This window comes from Centruroides sculpturatus, unplaced genomic scaffold, assembly GCF_000671375.1.
Source record: "Centruroides sculpturatus isolate CEXI.00-Female unplaced genomic scaffold, Cexi_2.0 scaffold481, whole genome shotgun sequence".
Classification (NCBI taxonomy): Eukaryota; Metazoa; Arthropoda; class Arachnida; order Scorpiones; family Buthidae; genus Centruroides; species Centruroides sculpturatus.
Window position 1 is genome coordinate 287,557 of NW_019384715.1, and position 20,038 is coordinate 307,594.

A 20,038-nucleotide genomic window follows, 5' to 3' on the forward strand; every position below is an offset into this window, starting at 1 on the left:
GAAAAGTATCCCAAAGTAGAAGGATCTTCCCTACTGTTTGCAGTAACTTATCATGCATCACTTTAAAAGTAGTCTTTAAAAAATATTACAATAATTATTAAAAAACTGTATCAAGCTTATGTGGTTGCAGGTGTTGTAAATATACAAAAATGTATTGCATGTTTCTTGCTTATTGATATCTACCTAATAATAAATGTACTAAAAATTTTATTAAAAATGCATCAAAGCTTTGAATAATGGTTACTGGTGGCAACATACAACATGGCTATTCTTTGAAGTTAACTCCTTATTTAGAGGTTAATTGTATGTGGTTTTCTTCAAAAAAAAATTTATCGTTCAATGAATAGAGATGTCCATTATTCATAGGTTTGATTGTATATCCTTGTAATATCGATGTAAAAATATATAATTTAAATTTTTCATATGTACTCCAATAAGCCAATTAAATAATTATATTACTGATAGATTTCTGAAGTTTTAAAACTCAACTAAAAAATAAAAAATTCAGCAACGAATTGCTTGAAACTGTGTGTGTAGTCCTATCTGTTATGATATTCTATTTATACACGTTCTATAATTTTAATTATTATACGATAGTAGTATAGATTAGATACACTTAGAGTATAAAATTTAATATGTATAAGAATTTGATGTAAGGTAATGATACGTTTTGAATTATAAAAAAATAAACGATGATACAATATAGATTACAAATTGCACCCCTTACTGTATTGTGGAGTAACTCGTGTAAACCCTGGGCATATTCTGTTCATGGTATGGATAAACGTGTGTTCTATTTTTAACTGAAGTATGTATATTTTTCTTTTTCATCAACAACATTAGACATATATTTTTGATCTGCAGATAATATACGATTGGCTGTTAGTTTCCATTGAGTAGTGTGGAATGGCATTATTTAATTTTGACACGAGACTACATTAATTTACATCTTTACAGATTCTAGTACTTTTTATTTTAGGGTCGAGTTGTAAGCTTTGTAACGTAACTGTATCTGTAAATTTTTACTACACTGAATATCTAGAGCGATAGTTATAAACTATTGTAAGGCCTTTTTTGTAACCATAAAGGAACAAACTTTTTTAAGGTTTACAAAGTCGTACACCATGACTATGTACAGAATCATCAGATGTTGTTGCCATATCTAATACTACAATTATTTATTCATTTATAATTTTTCTATTTTTTATCACCAAAGTAACTCTTATGTTGATTTTATATTATTCAAAAGCAGCATTGTTGGTCAAAAGTTATATTTCAACCAATTTGTCAAAGTTTTGTCAGTTTCTTACGACACAACTTCTACTTGTACATCAACTGATTGTGACTTAGTGCAAGCACAGTTAGTCAATTTTCCATATTCCTACTGTAAAAGTTTGATTGATCCAAACTGTTCTTATGGAATACGATACGGCCATATAGATATGACACAGAGTTTATAACCACGCTATACGTATATGCTTTCTGCTATGGATATAGTATGGATACGGTTACTTTACGGAGTTTACAACTTGACTGTTAATTCCAATATAATGTTACAGATTTTCTTCATTGAACTTATTTAATTTTTCAATCATATCATCGACAATGTTACTAATATCGTGAAATATAGACTAGACAACTATGTGAATTATCAGCAATATATTTTTCATTGAGGTTTTGATATTTTAGAACGTAACACCAGAAAAGTTTATTTTTAAAATTGTGAATAAAATCCTCAATCAGTATTTCATAACGAGAAACTAACTCCCAGTGGAGATAATTTTTTAATTCTCGTAGAGTACCATTTTTTTATCATTGGCATTTCAAAACTATTCTCATATTTAATTTATGAATATATTTCTTAACGAAATTATCAAACAGAAGTTGAAATTTTTTATTAATATTTTGTGTTTACTATTAGTATTTTATATATGATATTAATTTTATTATTTTAGATAAACTTGCGGATATAATCGATTGCAAAGGTTTTAGATTAGAAAACGGACGTTGCTAACGACTCTATAACAAATTTTTAACAATACAGTGCTGATATGTAGGATTAAATTCAGTGGATTTTGGAGTTGTGAATTTTGTTCATCTAAATGTACTGCAGAACAAATTAACTCCATCTGATAAAAAAAACTATTGGATTTTGCAACTGGTTGCATAACTTATATTTAGCCCATTACGATAAGAATGATGTTAATTAATGGATCAATCATAATAACATCGTATTCACTATTAAAAATTTGTTAAAAAATACGGGTATATTTTTTACAAAAGGAAGAAACAGAAAAACTTTTAATTAATTAGTATTGCCTCAGATGTGTGTAAAATTAAATTCCAATCACTGGATGTGGAATAATTTGGCATTCCTATATCTTCGGATACTAAGACAGCCTGCCCAAATCACATGGAATTCTTTCAACATTGCCCATTATGCGATGTTTATTCATACAAGCATTTTATGAGAGCAGATAAAAATATATTATTTTGTTTTAAATATTATCGCGTGTTGGTACTATATTATTAAATATTATTATACTGTATATAATTATTGGATATATTCTGAAAACCCAATGATCATCAAAGACAAAATGTATAAACATAAATCAATAAAAGTGATAAAATTTACGCTAAAATGAATTTAAAGTGTCGAATTTTAATTTATTGTTTAGTAAAAAGTTTATATTGCTTAGTTGCGAACAAACTAATAATTTATAAAAATCGAATCAACAAGATTTATTAAGAATACTCCTTTACAGCATAATGTGTGTTGATGGAAATTATTTTGAAAGTTGTATCGTAATAAGCATATTAGCGAAATAAAGTATAAATTTTGCCATAATGGCAAAATTTGTACTTCATTTCGTTAATATGCTTATTATACAGTCAAAAGCCATAGAAGGTGGGGTTTTACTTTTTCGTTTTATCACATAATAAAGTGCAAATGGCATAATCCTAAAGTGACGTGCTAATCGTGTCATACGATTCGAAAGTGTGATGGCACTTCGAAACGAAGTTTATTATAATTATGAACCTAGGTATGTTTTCATAATGGGATGAATTGCATATTTGGAAAACAACGTACATCCTAAAGCNTGCAAACTGTCCTTCGAAATATTTTTTTGATTTTCGGTTCGCTCGCTGTTAATCTTCACAAAGTAACGGTATTCATTAATAATCGATGAATACGGTTCGTGAATGATCAATTTCTAAACTATTATTATATTTTTGAAAACAATTAACTTGAAAATGAATACTGAGATGTCAAGGAAGTAAATATGCAATTAAATTTCATATTGTACTTTCAGTTAACGAACAACTAACGATTATAATAATTACTACATTAGCTGTCTGACAAGGATCACTTCCATTAGGCAGCCATTAATAACTCATTCAGATAAGTAAAAATTATTTTGAATATCCTTATCAAACAGCAAAATCTGTGGTGAGAAGTATAAAATAATTAAAATTACATACACCTTTCTTTCAAGTTTACTCATTTATTATTGTTTTCTATTACACATTATTTATGTATTTCGTATGTCTTGGGTTTCTCGTGACAAATTAAATTTAATAACTGTTATTTAAATTTTTATATAATTACAAGTAATTGTTTATGGTATATTCTTTCGTTAATTAAATTAATTATAATTTTATGTATTAAAGTTTCAAAATGACAGCAAAATTCATTATATACATATCTTTATACAAAAATTATCGGTATACCTCACACTCTCAAATAGAGATTGAACTCCAAAATTTATAAAAAATGGCTGACAGTAATTTAAAAATGAAAGTGCTAACTAACAATATTAAAGCTACAGATTGTAAAGTCAGTGGGTTAAAATTTAAAAAAATAGTTAGATCTATAGTACCTTGCCACTGTTGTCTGTCTGGGCGGTGTCTGTCCTCCGTTAGTCTTGAAAACCAACAAAAAGGATGGAAGACAAGGAAAACGAAAGAGGAAGAAAGCCCAGATTAACTATATAATAACTTTTAATGCGAACCAACAGTTACCTCATTTCAATTCAAGTATTTCCTTTGAAAGGGGCTAGATAGATGACCGGGACGTTTCTATTACTAAAAAAGTGTGATGTACGAAAGCAAAAAACTACTAATTTGCGATGGATAGCGTATATTTTACGGTAAATAAATGAGATATATTATATAAAATTGCATCCTAATATTGTGACAGTGCCAGAATAAAATAATTGCTTGTTTGTTTTGCATTCTTCGTTACAATTTTACAAGAGATTAAACTGTTTCTGAAGAAGGTTCGTTTCCAAATTATCCAAGAGCTAAACATTGAAAACGGTTATCGAAGACAGTTTACTAAGAATGAATTAACAAAATAGTTTGAATAAAAATAATTTAAAAAATGTTCGTTTTATTTTAAAGTTTGACGAAAACAAAAACAATCTGTACACGTGCTTCAAGTGAATTTTCATTCATCAGTAGCGTCGCGATTTATTACAGAACTCTTTAGAGATAGCAAAACTATTCTCATTTGGAACCATGTGCCAAATATTAAAATATTTTATACGATGATATTCGATGATAACGTTTACATCAGTATTAAATGTAGGGAAATTTACAGTTTTCTCGGTTTAAATTCGAGTTGGAGAGATCGACTAGGATTTAGACTAATTCTGAACTTGAGTGGGGTCGTTTTTTTCACGTATCCTATTTTCATCTTTCTTAAGATAGTTGCCAGAATCAGTTTAATATTAATCATGGCCGAGCGATTCCCTGTAAGAAATAATCGTATGTGTTAATCAAACTACAGACCTGTTAAATTTTTTATTTATCTTTTATTATGCTAAAGTTCCTCACCCAAACACATCCTCGGTCCTGCCGAAAATGGGATGTAAGAATAAGGTGGGCGTTTGGAAAAATTCTCGGGAAAAAATCTGTCAGGATCGAAAATATTTGGATTTTCGAAGACATTTGGATTTCGATGAAGATTGAAAACAGAAACAACGAATATCCAGTCTTTCGAAAATTCTTTATCTCCTGAAAGAATAAAAATTGAAATAATTATAGTTGTTATAGTGAAATCATGTAATGCTACGTTATAAGTTTTTACTTTTGATCTGAAAATAAATCTATTGTTTTCTAGGTCCTGAATTTTGCGAAACTTTTATTCACGAATGCCAATGCCTTATTATTAGTTTATTTTCGATATTCGATTATAGCATAGAAGAATAGTCGGTTAATCTATAATGTGTGGTTAAAATATATTTTTAGAAGTGCGAACGCCGAACTTCCACATCTTGATGTTCTCCCTGTAGAGTTTATGCCTACTTTGCTGTGTTTTAATTTCTGGCCGTGACAAAAGTAACGTGGACTTGACAAAGGTAATGTATATACTCGTATATTGTTATTTCCGTATGTCTTGCGTTTTATTAATTTCAAAATTTTATATAAAGTTTCAAATTTGAAGAATACCCAAAAACAAAATTTAAACGCATTCAACAATTCGAAACAAATAAAACAGATAATAGAAAAAAACAGACACATAAACACTACTCGAATATTCCAAAAATAATCAGGCAACAAGAAGAAATAGAGAGTGTGTAAACGACTTTTGTCCTCAATAAACGAACTTACTCGCCCGTATGATATTTCGCGTATTTTTATATTTATTCAATTACTAATATTTATTATTAAAACACTGTGAATTAATTATATATTCGCTGTTACTCGCGGCTTTGCCCGCGCGGATTTTGCGAGCAAAATCCATTTATATTCAGTTAAAACCCATTTATATTTAGTATTTCAATAACCATAGTAATTGTTATATAACACCTACTGCTGAAAATGATGAGAATTGCTGAGAATCAAACGAACTATTTTTAATTTGATCAATTTTCTGGAACGTTTACAATCGTTCTATAATCGAACCAATATGCAATAACAAATTCGAATTTAAAATGGTTCGAACATTTTAAAAATCGAAATAGATAAAAATATTTATAACAATGTCTGAAATGTTATTAATTTAATACACCTACGTACTCGATGAAGACTAAATTCTCTCCCTCTCCCGCCCTCGGGGAAATTTCAAAAAATCCCTTATCAGTGTGCATTGCCACGGCATACCCTACTAAAACGCAAATAAAAACAAAAAATCGCATCTAAAATACTGCAGTAGAAGCGGTTCTTCCGGTTAACACTTAATGCTCTCCCTCCCCCCCTTTCGGAGGAATTTCGAAAAATCCCTTCTTAGTGTGTGTTTCTATGACGTACTCTAACTGTCTACCAAATTTCACCTCTTTAGGTTCAGCGGTCTGCTCTGGGCGATGATGAATCAGTGAGTGAATGAGTGAGTCAGTCAGTCAGGACAAGCAATTTTATATACAGTAGAGCGTCGATTTTCCGAAATTCAATCATCCGAAACGTCAATCATCCGAAAGAATTCCAGTCGGCAAATTTAAATTTTCGCAAGTGCTGTGGCGTTGCAATCTTTGGCTATGTCTTTTTTCGTACGTAAATCAGTTATCCGAAATATCAGTTATCCGGACAACCCGAGTCCCCAATTGATCCGGAAAATCGACGCTCTACTGTGTTTAGATATATTGTTTCTCACTCATGTGTTCGTGAGTTCAGAAGTTTTGGTATGGGGAAGAATTTGAATAAAAAAATACGCATATAATTAAAAATATTTTCCCTTACCGAATCTTATAGATTTTTTGATTTTCCTAGAAAACGCAGGAACTGGTGGATAAAGCCTCATAGTCTCCTACAAAAGCATAATATAAATAAATTTATATCAGTATATTATAATACACATTTATTGTATTTATCACTTATAGAAAACTATATTCTTCCTTAATTAAAGAAACTTGATTTTATATGCTGATTATAAAGGCATATGTAATATGTGAGATTCTGCAACATTCGCCAATATATAAAAATTAATTTACGTGTAAAAGTATGAAAACTGCAAATGCATTATAAATCTTATGATAATTACCCATATATCATATAAAAGTAGTCATAAATATTTCTAAAAATTGTCAACCTTTATCACACATTCCAAATACTTCATTTCGTGTAAATCTTCATTTGTAATAAATCGTTCGATGTCATTTTTAAAAATGGCGTCCAACTCTTCCTGAACTTTTCTTTGAATGTCTTCGTGTTGACTTAATAAGTATAATGACCAGCAGATGGTTATTGCAGATGTTTCGTATGCCTAATATTAAAAAATAACAATATCAATACATTCTTTGAATTCTTACATGTAATACAAATTAATGTGTACAGATTAATAATTGCTTATTTATCGTGCTAATGACTACATGGATAACATATTCGTACATGGAAATACTGTAGTAAAGTATTTACACAAAGTATGTTATTTCTATTTGTTTTCATTATATTTATATATGTGGTCTAATTGTGGATATAAAAGAAAAATTCGAAGAGACGATTCTTTGCATAATTTCAACAATAAAAATTTTGTAAACAGGTGTTAAAATCGCATAATTTTAAAAGTATAAAACAATTAATAAGGTGGTTCACTCATAATGCAATGAACCATTACATTATACTGTAGATACGGAATCGTATTGTGACATCCTGTAAAATAAGTCGACACACCACCTTTATTTCTTAGCCCATGTGCTAATAAATGCAGCAAAGACAGAGTTCCGTTTGACAGTTGACGGTAGTAATTTTCAAGTTATTCCAACACTGTTATTCTAAACACGTTTGTTTGCATAATTATGGCTAAAATTATTTCGAAAGATGACTTTTTTAATTTTGGTATATATTCAGAATGACCCTAGTATAAGCACGGTAAAAATAATATCTATTCGGTTTAATGACTCATCAGTATGTTATCTATTATGATGAGTTAAATATAATTGTTGTACACATTGTAGAAAAATTAGAGAATAAAGTTGACTGAGGAGCATACTTTTCACATTTGAATCTTTGGAACAACACAAGTTGTCCCAAATTTAAATACAGTAGAGCGTCGATTATCCGAAAGTCAATCATCCGAAAGAATTCCAGTCGGCAAATTTAAATTTTTGCCAGTGCTGTGGCACTGCAATCTTGGCTATGTCTTGGGCTACTCAAATATTTTACGTTATTGATACTAAATTAACTTCTGAAGTAAATTTTTTATTGTTTTTATATTTTTCAATATACTGTAAGGTCTCGTTTTATGTGGTGGATATGTTCTACAGAAAAGCGCATACAAAAAAATTCGCATAAAAAAAGACTTTACTTGCCTTGAAAAAGTAGGGATACGTTCAGTAATTTTCTAAAATCGCATAAAACCAAAACAACGAGTTAAAATTAACTTAAAACCGCATAAAAAGTTTGCAGAAATTAAAAAAATAGGCTGCTTAATAAATTACTTCGAATGTCTGAAAGAAATTCATATAAAAGCTTAAAATAAACTTTTATTCAAACTTAATTCAGTTTAATTTATTGAAAAGTAATACAAGGGGAATCCCCGAATTGCAAAAGCTCACTCTAAAAACAAATCACTGACATCTGGATGTGAAGAGTTAATTAAAATTTAACCCTTTAGTTCCTTGCCCGCGTTAACTCGGGCAAGGTACATAGCGTTACATAAAACATGGTCTTTAATTGAAATGTTTTTTTTTGAATTTTTGGAATGTTTTTTTAAGTCTCCAAATTTTAAAAAGAAAATTTAAAGTATACGGCCAGCTAGCGTTCGCCCTACTTTAAACCCTTGTCCTCCCGCGACGTCTATGAGAATGCCCCGGGAAATCTAACTCCAGCTGTGTTCAAGGTCATTCAGATGTGTAAACAATGACTCATCGGTGTTAAATTTCACAGAAGGGGGAGACAAAGGAAGTTAAACTTTGAAGCTTTTTCTTCAAAAATAACGCATTTCTTTCGTTTTTTCAGTTTTAAATATTTTTTATGTTTAATTACATTTATATTAAAAATTGCTAGGAACTAAAGCGATTAAGGTAGATCTAGTTGTCCTTTACATCCATAAACGCTATATGTCAGTGGAACAAATGGAGTGAGCTTTGAGCGTTTCACGATTTTTGGAGACTGTCTATACGCGGGCTTACTAAACAAGCCTATATGTATGTTTGTCCAAGAAATTTATGGATGAAATACAAACCGCACAACTTCAAAATCGCATAAAAATAATCAGCATAAAAAGAGACCTTACACTATTCATTTTGTTCATACAAAATAAAAAATAATTTTTAACGATAAAATAGTCTTCGTTAGGCTTAACATCGACGAAAATTCAACGCGAAGCGACATGCAACGGAGAAGAATGTCAAGATGGGATAAATTAATATATTTTATCGTACATACTCGGTTATCCGAAACATCGATCTTACAAACAACCCTAGTCCCCAATTGATTCGGATAATCGACGGTCTACTGTATATCAAAGATAAATTTGTTAAATTAAGAAGGCTTTTAGGATAAATGAAACTTGTTTATCTACTTTTAAATTTTTAAATATTTGAAAAAAAATTTTCAGTTGTAATAAAATACCAAATTTGATACTATATTTTAAAATATAATATAATATTATTTGTAGTTTAAAATTTCTTATTTATTTATGAATAACTAATAAAAAATGGCCTCCATTAATTTCCACATTTTCAGCAAAAAAATGACGTTAGAAATTTAATCAGAAGTATTCGTTTAATTAAATGTGTGTTCTGTAACTGTCTTTGTTAAGATTTCACACTCATTTTTTATGAAATCTATAGACATATTTTTCCTAGAAATTAATTTCTTTTATATCCCATCAATAAACGGAATCTATATTAAAATGAACCGGTACTTTAACAACTATTTATGAATTATACCCGGCATTTTGACTATTTCGCTATTATGCTCAGAATGTGAAAATGTTATATACTAAGAAGAAATCTGCTAAGTTGTATCTATTAACGCATAATTTAATTAAGAGTAGAATATTCATTAATCTACGAATAAATATCGTAACAGATAGTTATATTCGTGGGTTCAAAAAGTCAAATAAAGAAATATATACCACTTACAGCACCAAGAAAAAATTCGATCTCTTGGCAGATGCTATCAATGGTCATTTCTGGATTTTTATCTCTAGCATCCAAGAGAAAGTCCAACAGAGATTTTCGATTTCCATTAATTTCGGTCGTGTTTTCTTCGTCTTCACGTCGTCGAATTTTTTCAGCAATTATCTAGAAACAGAACTGAAGTTTAAAAAAATATTTGAGTGTAATTTTTGTTGGAAAAGGAGAATTTTTACAAACCTGTTTTGTAAATTTCCTTAAAGTTTCCTTGTTTGATTTAAACTCTTTCCCTTTTAATGTCAAATAAAACAAGAAGTCGAACGACATCAGAAAATTAATTGATCTATCAAGTACTGGCTTAAATGTTCTAAAAAATAAATATCATAATTCATGAAATGTCGCATTTCAAATGCGAAATTCTAATATGAAATGTTTAAATATTTTAAAATTGCAATAATATAATATATACATTTATTGAACTGCAATTCTCAAACATTGTTAATCTGGGGAATAATGTTGGACAGATAAATATAGAGACTAAGTTTGCAAAGGATATGGGCAGGATGTCTGGATTAACTATATAAAAATGTCTAGTCTGCTACGGAAGTCCCTTCGTTCAATTCACATATTTCCCCCGGAAACTGGAGTTACAGAAATGATTGGTATGATTTTATTCGACAGAAAAAGGGTGATGAAAAAGCTCAACACACTACCAAAATAAAGACCACTGTGACGAAACACTGCAGCCCGGCACTGTGATGATTTCACAATAAATAGGTGCTCGTTATTCGTTATATGTAAATCAAATAATAAATTAATATCTATTTCTAGCATAATACGTTTTCATATATGCTGCAATAATAAAAATATTTAGTGTAACTTTGGTGTTTATTTACTGTTAATTATTTTAAACAACAAATGCAACTTTTCCTATAATTTTATGAAGATTTTATAGTTATAATGATGATTTTAGAAAAAGGTCGAATCCAAATAATAAAACGATTTAAAATCGTAGCTTGCTTACAATGTGCAAAAATCTCTCAATATGCAAACCATTCTGAACATTATATCGAGTGTTCCTAAAATAAATTACTGATTTAAAAAAAATTCTATGTCCATGATACAAGTCTTATCAGATGCATTAAATGTATGAAAGAGAAATAGTGTTTATTTACGAATTAAAACCCATTTTCTTCTTTCGTATACAACACCATACACCTTTCAGAGCAAGCTTGGCCCACCAGTGGCAAAGTGGTTTCATTCCCTAAACACTGAAAATTCGTCCTTGTGTTTACCCACGCCAGGACAGGCTGGCCACGTGGAGTTTCCCGGGTTTTTATCCATATCTGTAATTCTTGAAGAGAGACCAGTTAACTTTAAAAACTCTTCCAGAAAAGCATCCACAGGCGGATTGCCCAAGCGTTACGTAACAAAACAAACCAGACCGAGTTCTTATCACTGGTCAAGAGACAAAAACAATCGAACGCTAATAGTTAGCCCAGGGTTGCCGTTTCGCAAAGATAATTGACGAGTGGAGTTTTCTTGGTTTTTATTGCGTTTGTAACATTTATAAGCAGTTTCCCGTGTCTTGGTAAGAAGTGCCCTTCGGCAGATCGCTTATTTTTTACGTTGCTGTATACAAAAATGAGACTAATCGAATCATTGTGTTACGCTGCAGTGGCGATTCCGAATAATATACGACAGGCCATTTTGTGTATGTATTACTGATTAGGGTGAATTGAAACATGAATACAGTTTAATGTTCCTAGCATTGTATTTTCTTTCTATAACTCGAAGTTGTAAAAACAAAATGCAGAAAACAAATCGAAAAGAACAATGTTCAAACCTGGTTCGTAGATCTGTAAAATAGCATTGCTTTTAGTACAAGTCAGTTATTTAACACAAATGCTACTTAGAAATTCAGTGTTTAAAAATCAATTTTCAGTGAGTACCGTAAGAAACTAAATACAAATTCATTGATCATTAAGTGGACAAAGATTTGATGAGAGATAAGTAAAAATTTCCTGAATCAAATGGTGTATTTGCAGAGGAGAAAGACACGAAGAATTGCATATCAATGTGTTTAATAATGCATTCAAGTTAACCGAGTCTTCTTGGTTCCTTAGAAAAGCACAAGATTTGTGAAAGTGGCTTTCTCAGAGGCTGACCAAAATAATTGTAAGGCATTTTACACAGTCCTGAAAAGTGATTGGATGAAACAGGCAATTTTAGGATATTTAGGATATTGCGAACATCCTAAATGTGTCGTTAGTCTTGCTAAATATGAAGAGCGTAATGCAATAATGAAAAATAGTAAAAAACTATTTTCTAGAACTTANACTCGAGACTACCAATTATGTGAGTCATAGTAACACGAGTGAGTTCGATGACGTCAGTTCGAGTACAACACGAAAAACTCGAGACTAAGGGCCCAGGACTGGCTGGCCATTTGGAGATTTCTGGGTTTTCATCCATATCTGTAATTCTTGAAGAGAGACCAGTTAACCTTAAAAACTCTTACAGAAAGGCATCCACAGGCGGATTGCTCAAGCGTTACGTAACAAAACAAACCAGACCGAGTGCTTATTACTGGTTAGGAGACTAAAACAATCGAACGCTAATAGTTAGCCCAGGGTTGCCGTTTCTCAAAGATAATTGAGGCGTGGAGTTTTCTTGGTTTTTATTGCGTTTGTAACATTTATAAGCAGTTTCCCGTGTCTTGGTAAGAAGTGCCCTTCGGCAGATCGTTTGATTTTTACGTTGCTGTATACAAAAATGAGACTAATCGAATCATTGTGTTACGCTGTTTGGTATGATGACCTGCAGTGGCGATTCCGAATAACAAACGACAGGCCATTTTGTGTATGTATTACTGATTACGATGAATTAAAACATGAATACATTTTTACGTTCCTAGCATTGTATTTTCTTTCTATAACTCGAAGTTGTAAAAACAAAATGCAGAAAACAAATCGAAAAGAACAATGTTCAAACCTGGTTCGTAGATCTGTAAAATAGCATTGCTTTTAGTACAAGTCAGTTATTTAACACAAATGCTACTTAGAAATTCAGTGTTTAAAAATCAATTTTCAGTGAGTACCGTAAGAAACTTAATTCAAATTCACCGATCAATAAGTGGATAAAGATTTGATGAGAGAAAAGTAAAAATTTCCTGAATCAAATGGTGTACTTGCAGAGGAGAAAGACACGAAGAATTGCATATCAATGTGTTTAATAATGCATTCAAGTTAACCGAGTCTTCTTGGTTCCTTAGAAAAGCACGAGATTTGTGAAAGTGGCTTTCTCGGAGGCTGACCAAAATAATTATAAGAGCATTTTACACAGTCCTGAAAAGTGATTGGATGAAACAGGCAATTTTAGGATATTTAGGATATTGCGAACATCCTAAATGTGTCGTTAGTCTTGCTAAATATGAAGAGCATAATGCAATAATTAAAAATAGTAAAAAAAACTATTTTCTAGAACTTTCAAGCATACAGAGTCTGAGTAAAACAAGCAGAAATGAACTAAGTCTATAATGTTTCTGTGCAAATTTAATAAAAATACTTCTTTCTCGATCAGTTTGAGGGTTGTGATTCATTTTGAAACGAATTTCAATTTACTCTGCTTTGAAAAAGTCATCGTTCGAATAGACAGGTGAAAGTATTCATATTACAAGCAGATAAGCCCGGAGTTGCTCGCGCAAAAAGTAAAGATTGCGAAGATTAAGATTATTACATTATAGCCAATCTTACCCGTTTTCACAGAATGCAAGAATTATGCCCCCTGTTTCTACACTAATTAGAGAATTTTTAGATGTGTCTAAAAGTATGTTCAATTTCTCGCAAAAAGCGAAAAACCTCATATGCGCCTGTAAATCTTGCATGCCGCTTTCCCTTAACACTTTCGTTGTTATGGAATACAATTCTTTCATCCCCACGTGGTACCCTACTAAAACGCACTTAAAAACAAAATACCGCATCTAAAATAGTACAGTAGAAGCCGAGTTTTCCAGGCAAAGCTTTAATCCTCTCCTTTTCTTCCGTTGGAGGGGAATTTGCTAAAAATCCCTTCTTAGTGTACGTTTTGGAGTCGTACCATAACTGTATACCAAATTTTAACTTTCAACTCCTAACTACTTGGGCTCTGCGCTTATTATTATTATTATTATTATTAACCCATCTCGATTATATACATATATTCAGATTTTTCTTATGCATATCTATGTTGATGACAGTGTATAGTTTAGCTGCCATAAGTACAAAAGAAAAGAAGGAACCTCTTATTGGACTTATGTAAAAAAACCTTAATAACCAATTTAATGAATTGATTGCATTATTATTTTCAGGCAATATTATTTGCCTGAAAATTAAAAAATTACATAGAGTGACTTCGTGTACGTACTTGAAATACAATTGCTTACTAAAATTATGTATCAAAAAGTATAAATAAAATAGCAAGAATTTAAGTGAAGTCACTTTATGTAATAAAATATGTTTTATAGAAGTGAAAGCAAAAAATTTACGGATCAAAGATAGCCTATTCCAGATGCTTGTAGTTTCTCTCGGTGTTAATATCGTTTGTACAGAAAAAAACACATCTGGAATGAAATTACTTACGCGGTTATTAATTTTTCATAGTAAAAACTTCTTTCTCTATAAGTAGAATCATCTTTAACACCAAGAATATTATCTGAAATAAATTTTGCATATTAATAAACGTTATAAAGGATATTAAACTATTAATATTATTCAGCAAATTTTAAAATTTTTAATGTAATTTATGTTTATTTCTCTAATAATTATAAAATTTCACAGCTCCTATAAATTTTAATGTCAATAAATTATATTAACAATACGTCATAAATCTTTACTTATAAAATATTGTATAAGTCAATCAGATAGACAATAAAATACATTTTGCATACCATACAAAATGTTAAATCCGCACAGTTTGACAACACGTACTACGAAAACTTTCTCGTTTTCTATCAGCACGTCAACTAATTTTCTAGCATTCTTCTCGATTATTGGAATAAATGAATGCAATGTTGTTAGGCGAAAGGCGGGCAACAATAATTTCTTCCTTTCTCTATGAGCTTCGTCACTTCTGAAAAATATTTTTTGGATATTATTCAACCTTTTGTGAGTTGCTTACACACGATCTTCATTCTAATTGTGAATTTACATATAAAGCTAAAGTGAATTAATGACAAATGAAATAAATATAAATCAAGAAACACTCCTAATTAATAAAATGAAATGCTAGATGTTGGTGTTAAGATCGATACACCCAAGCATTTTCTAAATATTTAAGACCCTTCACCAACAAAATAATCTTAAAAAATCCGTGCTTTACTTCCCATAATTAATTAAATTTTTTAATGAAAGTTATTAAAAAACTATAAAAAAGTTTAAAATGATCGATAAAATTCTTCTTTTGGTAGAAAAACACTCCCTGCAGTTATATTTATCATTTTTGAAGGCACGAAATTTCACATGTGCAGTCTACATTGTTTACAATGTGGGTGACCTTGAAAACAGCTGATAGCAGTTTTTCCGGATTGTTTACATGTACGCCTAAGAGTATTTTATAGGAGCTGGTTTAAAGCAGGCAGGGATCTAGTTTACCACTTCTATTTAAATATAACACAAAATTTCCTATTTTGTTGTCAGTGAAATACGGGGGGCCGTAAAAAAGGTATAAAAAAAATTCTTCTGAATAAAAAAAAAACCTGCCAATGTCATAGAAAAGAATAGCGTTAATGTCAAATAGGTCATATAGAAGTTTAGAACGATTTAATTAATTTTATAAAAAATCACACATAAAACACATTAGCGCAATTAATTAGCTAATTGATAAAACGTTATAACATAATTTTCACGAAAAAAATAATTCGAAAAATCGGCATAGATCCTAGATAACAATGTATAAGTACTGGTCCATTTACTTTTGAAAAAGTTATATAATTATAGGGAAGAAATAAAAAAGTACTAGTTGTCCTACTACTACTAATTAAAGGTGGTATTACGGAACTACTGCTATTCAGATTCATATTAGAGGCAAAGTCTAGCAATTTGTGGCTGAATTGCACTAAGCAGACATTCATAGCAAGCGGAGTACACCTCCCACTTCAGTTATGCAGTTGCACACAGTAAAACAGGACGTTTCTGCTTTTCACAATTCTAAACTTTTGAATGGTAAGTGAATTTAATAATTTATAAAATATAAATCATGTAGTTGTAGGTTCATTGGTGCATGTGTCCCGTTTTAGAGACCTAGAAATGCTGTTAGTTTGTTTAATGTTCTCGTTTTTAAAGTTGGTGTCGGCAGAAATTAATTTAACCCGACATGGCGATGCATGAAATATGGACTCCATTGGTGCTTTTAATATGGAACCCAACACTTCTGGGTTTTCGGGTTACTCAAAAATTCAAACCGTGGAAGAAGTTTTGTAAAAGTATGTGGTGGATCAAAGAAAAAATTAGAAATACATATGCAAAACTACAAATAAGTACATCTAGCTAAATTCTGAAGTTATTTTGGTTTAAAAACTGTTCTAAATAGATGAGTGTTCTTTTAAACTAAATTTTTTAAATTGACTTTTTTCATTTTCAGATGCCTAGAACCCAGTTGAAGCGAAAAAATCCCAAAGAGACAAACATGGAGTCAGGAAAAAATCACAGAGACAGTGAGTATGGTAAGGGCTTGTTTATTACCATACTCACTGGGGCTGAATAAAGCTGCAAAATTTTATGAGGTGCCAAAAACTACTTTGCGAACTCCTTTTGTGAGCAGACATTTGTCAGGAGCAATTTGTAAAAAGACACTAGGTAGAGAGCCAATTCTTCCTGAAAATATCGAAAGAGCTGCTGGAATATATGTTGATGGAGGTCATATTTTTCTATTATTAAAGCAATTTTTCCATAAAACACATTGGAGTAAATGATTTTGTATTTAATTAACTTTTTTTCACTTTTTTATTCGTTTTTGAATGCATTAAAGCATATTTTTGAAAACATACAAAAGGGCTCCAAATTACCACTCAGCTTCCCGAAAACTACTTTTAACTCTTTTACAGAAGCCTTCAAATACAATAATTACAGTTATGCTAGCGAAAATTAGGAACATTTAGTTTAACAGCTACCTTTCGCACAAAAATATGTGGGCCTTGTTACAATACCTTGTTTACAATTCACTATATAATAGAAATGGGGTTTCATAATATCACCTTTTCCTATATGTTCTTGTAAATATTGCATTTATAAAAAAATTATTGAGCCGCAATTTGAAAAATTTTAAATCTATGAATTCTAAGTGTTGTCCCCTTAGATAGATGAAAGTTGAGACTACATTTGCAAAGCTCAAGTGAAAAAGGCCATATTAACTATATACTAACTCCCGGTTTCGAACGGAAGTATCGTTATTCGATTCCCTGGTCAGAGTTAGATAGATAACTGACACGACACATAAGAAAAATAAATAGCTATGACTTTTTAAATATAATAAAAATGTTTAAGTGGTTTTAAAATTTATTATGAAAGTATTAGTTGTAAATAACAGGAAGGGAATGGTCGAAGTAAAATGTTTAGATACTTTCGAAACTTTTACGATTATTTATTATAATGTTATACTTTTTATAAAATAGAAAACATTACTTAAAAGAATGCAAATTAAATTTTTATTAATGATTACCTCATAAAAATAGAATCGCCAAGCCAATCTTTAAATCCATTATACAGAAAGGATTTGTTAATGCATTGAGAATCACTTAACAGTGTCTAAAAATAAATAAATAAATGTCAATTTTGATTAGTAAATAATAAAATTAAATCACTTATAAGTCAAACTAATCTCACTCCTAAAAAGAATCATATTTAATAATTGAAAGATCATTTGCAAATACTTAAAATTAATAATTAAATTGTTTTATACAAAAAAATATTTGTTATATATAACTGTTTTTGTTATATATAACTTTGACATATATAATGTTATATGTCAACAAAAATTGTTAGGAAGTTCTGCCTTATGTTGTTGTTTCACTGTGACATAACATTTATATCTATCACATGACATCACTTGCCGATTCGAAATATTTTTCTAGGAACTTACTTGAATATGATCCGGACGATACAAGAACAATGATTTCACAATTAAAAAATTTAAGGGAAAATATCCTTTGTTGTACGTATGATTCAACATTTCTGCAAACGGTATCGAGGATCCTGGCAACAGAAAAATTTGTATACAAAAACTCTTTACATAAATAAATTCTAACTGTCTGTCTGCTTTTCCATCCTTAATTTCGAGAATGATGTTTGATAGAAAATATTCGAAACGAAATAAGAAAAGTGTAGAGCATCTGATTTACTATAGGTACAAACCGAAGGTCAAGCGAATTTAATACGAAAATTATCTCCAGAACGAAATTACATAGATAAACGGCATGACTCTATTGTTATCAGGAAAACAATGATGTACAGGGGCAAGGAATTACTGATTTATGACTAAGAGCATTCATTTTAAATTTATAAATTGAAAATGTAAAAAACTGCATCCCAGCATTGTAAAGACGTCACAATAGATTTTGTGTTTTTTTTTATATTTGTGTTATATATTTCGCGTACACACATTCTTATTAGCAGTAAAAAAAAAGAAAAAAAGTTTATAGTTTTCTAATTTAAAACATTTATTTTCTATCTGAAATTAGTAGTGTGTTGCTCCTGAAAAACGTACCTTTTCTGATAACAACAGAGCAATGCCAGCCATCTATATAACTGTTCAGCAAAACGTTTTGAATTAAAATCACCTGACTTCCATACACTACAGAAAGTTAAAATTTATAGACGTTTGTTAATCGGGGTGACCTGATTATGCACCTCTCTTCTCCAGATTAAGAATGAACAGACAGACAGTCAGATAGATGAGAGTGGAAGCTTATAGGTTTTTTACATCTTTTTGGATTACAGAAAAATTACAATTTTTAAATTTATGGACTATTCTTCACTGTGATAAAGGGAAAAATGTATAATAAATTATAAAAGTGTATATCATATACTATTTTGAATGTCCACATTTATTTAATTTCTAATCGTATAATACAAAAATTTATACTCAACCTTTACTTACTAATACAAGAAACTTGTTTTGATTTAAAATACAGTTATTATACGAAAATAAATGTAAGAAATTCATCTATATGATCATGTAAGCAAAATATCTCGGAAGAAAATGTTATACACTAAAAGCATTTGAATGGCTTTGTGTGGCAGGGACCCCCACCTTTTTCAGGAAAAATCAGCAGTCGATCCATTATGAATAAACCGATGACTTAATTTCGTAAACAAAACTGGGGCCGCGAGAAACGGGGTGCGATACGATTTAAATGTCACATTCCCGGTCGTAGGTCGCGAGAGAGGGCAGGAAAGCGACAACCTGGTAAGTTTTGGCGGTCACCTAACCTAGTCCAAAGCAGTAAATGCGAAGGCGTCCTCGAAGGGACGGCAGCCAGAGGCGAATCTAGGTTTTTCGGGGCCTAGAGCTTATTAAAGTCCAATAGGGCCCCAGTTTTCATGTTACATTAAAAATCTTTAAATTGGATTTTAAAATTCATTTATGTATCATTATTATTATATTATTAATATTAACTATACGATAAGTACTCATTGTTAATGAAAAAGTATTAAATATTTTTTATAATAATTGAATTTTTGTGAGTCCTTGACAACTGCGGGCCCATGGTTTAAGCCCTATTAGTCCTTATGTAGATCTGCCCCCGACAGCTGCTGTCCCAGCCGCCGACCCCGTTCGAGGAAGGTCTGGCTGAGCGGCAAGGCCGTGGGGCTGAAAGTAAACGTGAATTTTTGCATACACCAGTAACTTATAAAGCTAAACGTATACTAAATAGAGTAAAGTTTAAGGCTAAATATTAAACTACAGCTTAAAACTAGTACTATGTAAAGAGTACAGTCGGGTAGCCAGACTAAAGTTACATATTTTCTGTGCTATTGTTT

General features: G+C 30.6%; 2 protein-coding genes across 2 annotated transcripts; both read right to left on the minus strand.

The window, feature by feature from the left end:
• Positions 1–4,153: 4,153 nt before the first annotated feature.
• On the minus strand, positions 4,154–8,051 carry LOC111627920 (cytochrome P450 4c3-like). Its single transcript, XM_023371600.1, has 4 exons — positions 7,031–8,051; positions 6,682–6,748; positions 4,840–5,019; positions 4,154–4,755 (listed from the first exon to the last, which is right to left on the minus strand). The coding sequence occupies exons 1-4, from the start codon at positions 7,055–7,057 to the stop codon at positions 4,598–4,600; spliced, it is 432 nt and encodes a 143-aa protein (XP_023227368.1). The 5' UTR covers positions 7,058–8,051; the 3' UTR covers positions 4,154–4,597.
• A 1,827-nt stretch (positions 8,052–9,878) lies between these two features.
• On the minus strand, positions 9,879–18,794 carry LOC111627910 (cytochrome P450 4V2-like). Its single transcript, XM_023371591.1, has 7 exons — positions 18,762–18,794; positions 17,718–17,803; positions 14,950–15,131; positions 14,642–14,714; positions 10,263–10,389; positions 10,029–10,190; positions 9,879–9,911 (listed from the first exon to the last, which is right to left on the minus strand). The coding sequence occupies exons 1-7, from the start codon at positions 18,792–18,794 to the stop codon at positions 9,879–9,881; spliced, it is 696 nt and encodes a 231-aa protein (XP_023227359.1).
• Between the last annotated feature and the right edge of the window lie 1,244 nt (positions 18,795–20,038).

Coding starts and splice junctions, on each gene's coding strand:
- LOC111627920 (XM_023371600.1), bottom strand. CDS start 7,057: ATGAAGTATTTGGAATGTGTGATAAAG. Junction 6,749..7,030: donor ATTTGGAATGTGTGATAAAG/GTTGACAATTTT, acceptor ATGCTTTTGTAG/GAGACTATGAGGCTTTATCC. Junction 4,756..4,839: donor AGGACCGAGGATGTGTTTGG/GTGAGGAACTTT, acceptor TATTTCTTACAG/GGAATCGCTCGGCCATGATT.
- LOC111627910 (XM_023371591.1), bottom strand. CDS start 18,794: ATGGCTGGCATTGCTCTGTTGTTATCAGAAAAG. Junction 17,804..18,761: donor CTCTGTTGTTATCAGAAAAG/GTACGTTTTTCA, acceptor ATTTATTTTTAG/ACACTGTTAAGTGATTCTCA. Junction 10,390..14,641: donor TATGAAAAATTAATAACCGC/GTAAGTAATTTC, acceptor TTTATTTTTTAG/AACATTTAAGCCAGTACTTG.